The sequence below is a fragment of the Mus caroli genome, chromosome 8 (genome assembly GCF_900094665.2).
Source record: "Mus caroli chromosome 8, CAROLI_EIJ_v1.1, whole genome shotgun sequence".
Classification (NCBI taxonomy): domain Eukaryota; kingdom Metazoa; phylum Chordata; class Mammalia; order Rodentia; family Muridae; genus Mus; species Mus caroli.
Window position 1 is genome coordinate 102,878,305 of NC_034577.1, and position 5,134 is coordinate 102,883,438.

The following is a 5,134-nucleotide window of genomic DNA, read 5'->3' on the forward strand; positions in this document are numbered from 1 at the left end:
CATCAGGCCAGTGCAGCAGGTGACATGCCAGGCAGAACACAGGTGGGCCCCTGTCTTACAGGCATGGAGGTTCTATCCTAACGGGGTGCTGGCTGGTTCTGGTTAAAGGACTTCCTTCATCATCTAAGTCTCAGAAGAGACCATCTGCCGCGATGCCAGCTTGGTATACTCTGTGTCACCTGTACTGTCCTTTGCTGATGGATGTGAGCAGACCAGGAGTTCAAATGTAGCTTGTAAACTTCCTTTTTGGGTAATGAGATGCTAGCCATCTGGTGTCACCAATTCAGTTTTGGTTACTACAAATACTGCCCCCACATCCAAGGCCTAGATAGGAAGCCCACTGAGACCTAGTGTTCTTTGGCCTTAGGCTGGCATCAGCTCACTTCAGCCCTCTGAAAGACTGATGTGACTCATGCCATCCACAGGCCAGAGCTGGGTCTGAGCAGGAAACAGAATGTTGTCTTTGAAGCCCACTTTCCCCAGTCCCCATGCTCTTGGAACAAGCGATGGAATTCAATGTGTTCAATGCTTCCTAGGCAGGAAGTCTGCGTGGGGAAGTCTCCTAAGGAGCATAAAGAACATGAGGTCTTTATATACTCCCCATCCCCATTTCTCAGTCTCCAGTCCAGGCTGGTCTGGAGCTATGTAGCCCAGGCTACCCTCAGATTTGTAGCAGTTCTTTGCCAGTCTTCCATTTGCACTGGGATTCTAGGTGTGTGCAGCATTACTGGAAAGAATATCCCTTGACCGAAACCTGAAGAACTACTGAGGTAGAAAATATATCTGAAGTAGACTTTTTTTTTGGGGGGGGGTTTTCGAGACAAGGTTTCTCTGTATAGCCCTGGCTGTCCTGGAACTCACTCTGTAGACCAGGCTGGCCTCGAACTCAGAAATCTGCCTGCCTCTGCCTCCCAAGTGCTGGGATTAAAGGCGTGCGCCACCACGCCCGGCTTTTTTTTTTTTTTTTTTTTTAAGGAGAAAGGGGTATAGGAAAAAACAAAAAAGCCACTTAGCGTTAATTTATCCCAATGTCCCCCACCTTAGGAATCTCACACAAGAGAAGAGCTGAATGCACTGAGAACAAAAGCCCAGAGACCCAGAGTTCGCTGTCACCCCAGGAAGCCCCCTGAGGAGTCTCCAGGAAAGACTGACTTTAAAGAGGCTTGTGACCATCACAGACAGGTCTGAGATGTGATGGCTGGGCCGCTGGCCTTCAGCCTTAGAGCACAGGGAAGGAGCAGGGCACCCTTACTCTCACCAACCTCACAGAGGGTTCTGTTTGTTTATTTAAAGACAAATTTTAAAAAGGAAAATGAATGAAGCCAGGTGAGATTAACATACATTAAACAAACTGCAACGTAGAAAAAGGGACTTGCTGGAAACATGATGAGGAACACTGGAAGTATTTCACAGATACACAGAGGAGCTCACATTGTCAATAGGATTCAGCTGCTAGGAATCCTCCCCAGAATGTCAAGGTTTCATTTTGCTCAGCCTGAGATCTCGCTCAATTTCAAACTGCCTGTGGTCCACTCGATCCAGAAAAGCTTTCCGCTCAATGTACCTGGATAAAGAAAAAACAGTGTCAGTACAACCTGGCAGGAGAGGCCTCCCGGCATGGCTCCAACCCCAGGGTAAGTCAGGTGAGCCAGGCTGGTGTTCAGGTGACTACTCTAGACTCTCTCACTCTATCCAAACCACTTCTGTTTTGTCCACAAAAGGATGATTTTGTTCAGCCAGGAATGAAACTACACCGTAAAAGGATGGGTTTTCTGTTTGTTTTGAGACAGGTTTCACTCTGTAGCCCAGGCAGGCCTCAAACTCAGGGCCTCTGCCTCCTCACTGTTGGGATTAAAGGTGTGCACTAGCACACAAGGAGAGAAAACATCTTAAAAGGAGAAAGTAAACGAGAGTTAGCAAAGCATTCAATGTTGTCACAGGACTTGGAGGAAACCAGAAATAATGCCGTCTTAGTTCACACCCTACATTGGTAAACACTGCCTGGGCAATTCTGGTCAAAGCTTGAATTTCTGAGCCTCACAGCAGTCCACAGCAACAGGATGACTGTGTTTTCTGGCCTCACAGGCATACTGAGTTGGCAGGTGAAAGGATATATTCTTTTTAAGAAATGTGTTTTGTGCTTGTGTGTGTGTGTGTGTGTGTGTGGGCGGGGGCACAGGATAACTGTTTTGCAGGGGAGCTGCTTTCCTCCGCCATGTGGGTCCTGCGGACTGGGAACGCAGGTTGCTGAGCTTCACACAGCAGGTGTCTCACAAAGTTTCTGTGCCTATGCAAAAACTCTGTTTTTGTGTATCTCAAAAGGCACACACACACAAAAAAAAAACTACCCCTAAAAACAGAAGAAGCAGGCCGAAGGCTGAGCTGGAGAAGGTGGTACACACAGTTAATCCCAGCACCGGAAAGGAAGAGGCAGGTGGAGCTCTGGAAGTTTGAGGCCAGCCTAGTCTACAGAGTTCCAGGACCTCCAAGGGCCGCCCCGCCATGAGAGGGGAGGCAGCTGAGGTTTGCAGGGCTAGACTGTTTCCTCTGCTCCTTCCCTTGGGTATCTACCCAGTTTGGGGCCAGGCTGCACCCACGCCACACACAGGGTCTGCTTGGAAGCGGGAGCTCTGGTTCTGCTCTGGCTCTCTCCTGAGGTCTCCCTCAGTCTTCCCAGACAGGGTGGGAGGGAGCCAGCCTAGGCTGGCAGGCACGCTGGTCAGAAGGGAGCATGGCTGCTTAGTGAGACACAGCTGCATTTCAATGTACCTTTCTTGCCATAAAGTGTGCTGTGATTTGTTTGCAGGGAGGAACTCTATCCTCTAATTAATCTACTGAGGGAACACAATTGTCATTAAAAATGGAAGACATAATTGAATCTCTATGCTAATTTTCCTTCCTTGCACCATGGAAATTGTGCATCTGTCACTACAAGGTTATCACACTCACAGTGAGAGTGTAACCAGTTCCGGAACCTGTGTTCTTCACCGAGTTCAGGCCCTGTTTGCCTGCCCTTCAGCACCCTGAAGAAAGCACAGTCTATTCCATCTGCTTGCCAGCTGAGCCTGTGGCTACTAACAACCCACACGAGGACTGGTCATAAGACAGTTCTTAGGTCAGAGGAGCTAGATTTGAATCTTGTCACTCACTGTCTGTGCAGTATAAACTTAGCAGTTCTAACAAAGATATGTATGTATAGTGTTTGCACACACACACACACTTCCCAGTACTGATGAGGCTGAGATAATAAGACCAATGTGAGTTTGGGACCAGCCTGGGCTAGAGACCACTCCTACATTTTTATTTTTTGAGACAGGGTTGCATGTGCTTCAGGCCACAAGCTTTTGTCTTTACCTTCGTAGTGGCTAAGATTATGTGTATGAACCCCTGTGCCTGTCTTATGTGATGCTGGGACTTTTGTACATACTAGGCAAACTTTATACCAACCGAACCATATCCCCAGATCCCAAAATACTGCCTTAGGAAAACAGCACAAAGCACTCAAACCCAGAAAGCTACAGAAAGACCAATCCTCCTGACTGCGAAGGGCTGCTATGATGAGTAAATGGAATAGTATATTAACAATGCTTAGTAGGGACCATGATCCAATGAAGCGGCAGCTAAGACTGTCACTCTGATTTTAGGCAGCCAGCTTCCATCAGGGTCCTGAGGACAGCAGATGGCCCAAGTTGGGATGTGTGCCGTCTGAAACTAGTAACTACCATCTGGTCTGGATCAGGAATTAGGCTGTGGTGTCAAAACTGTCAACAAGGCCAGAATAGCAGGAACACACAATAATGCTGCACTTAGGTTTGACACAAGTCTCTTGGGTCAGAATTGTCATATTTAGTCAGTGAAAATAAAGGAGACCCAGTTAGATCTGAAATTCAGATTCCCTCGCAGAGAGTGGGGGCAGATACTGTATATGCTCCTTCAGATAAAGGCACAGAATGGGGACCTGGGTGAGGAGGTGTGGACACACAAACAACACAATGTGGCAGCCTGAGGCCGTCAGGCATGGCTGCTTAGAAAATGAACTGAGGGCCGCACTGACTTCCTACCCTGGATCTGGACCCACAGGAACTGGCCGTGCTGTGTAAGTATCACATGTGGGTTTGAGGACAGAGCTCTCAGGCTATCTGCTAGGAGACCAGGACAGAGAAGAAGAGATCCTTATATTGGGATGTTTACCATGTATGGATAAGGGCTTGTGTGTGTCCACAGGACCTGGAGTCTATCTACCAAGAGCAAAGTCCAGAATAGATGCTAAAGGGGCGGCAGCAACAAGTTACAATCACAGATGCAACTCAGTTCTCAGGAAGTCCACTGAAGATCAAGACAGCCACTGGCAGCTGCTAAGAGGATCCTGTGACAGCTTGGTCTATATCCAAGAGGTGAACCAGAGACAAACCTTTCGTTGGACATGGACTTGCTGAAGTACAGAAGCCGACAAGGCGCTGTGGGTGAGGCTGACTTTGATATCTACTATCGGCGCTTTGGGAGAGGTGTTAATTTTTGAACTTATTGTGGCTTTTCTTTCTTTTCTATAAAGCAGAAATAAAGATGTAAATGCTCTTCCGTGGATGCAATGAACCTGAGAAGTGCTTTAGACGACAGCCACGGGAGCGGCAGCCACGGGAGCGGCTTTGGGTTTAGTTCTTGCTTCTCATCCATGTAATCACACCCACTTCCTGCAAGGCCTCAGACAGGAGATTTGGAATAGAGACCAAGCCTGGAAATGCTCCCAAGGCCGCCTGAAGGCCACCTGAGGGTTCACCTACTTCAACTGGGCCACAGGGGTTTCCAGGAACTTTAATTAGGCCGCAGTTCCAGAACAGCCCCGCTGGCTGACAAGCACGATGGGAATTATGTTTCTTGCTGTCTTTCTGGCCCGTGCCCAACCCTCAATCAGACTGACCTACAAGGAAACCTAGGGCTGAAGGGGTGGGCGTCCTCTACTGCTATGCTTTTATGGCCCATTTAAGTAGCAGCAGATTTTTTTTTTATTTTATTGATTTATTAATCAATTTAAAGATTTACTTAGCCGGGCATGGTGGCGCACGCCTTTAATCCCAGCACTCGGGAGGCAGAGGCAGGTGGATTTCTGAGTTCGAGGCCAGCCTGGTCTACAAAG

General features: G+C 48.2%; 1 protein-coding gene across 1 annotated transcript in view; it reads right to left on the bottom strand.

Moving 5' to 3' along the window:
* Nucleotides 1-1,248: 1,248 nt before the first annotated feature.
* Cfdp1 (craniofacial development protein 1) overlaps nt 1,249-5,134 on the bottom strand; it is a 199,810-nt gene continuing 195,924 nt past the window's right edge. Inside the window, exon 7 of the mRNA XM_021170342.2 lies at nt 1,249-1,564. Coding sequence (XP_021026001.1) covers nt 1,474-1,564 — 91 coding nt within the window. The 3' untranslated portion in view covers nt 1,249-1,473. The remainder of the gene's footprint in view (nt 1,565-5,134) is intronic.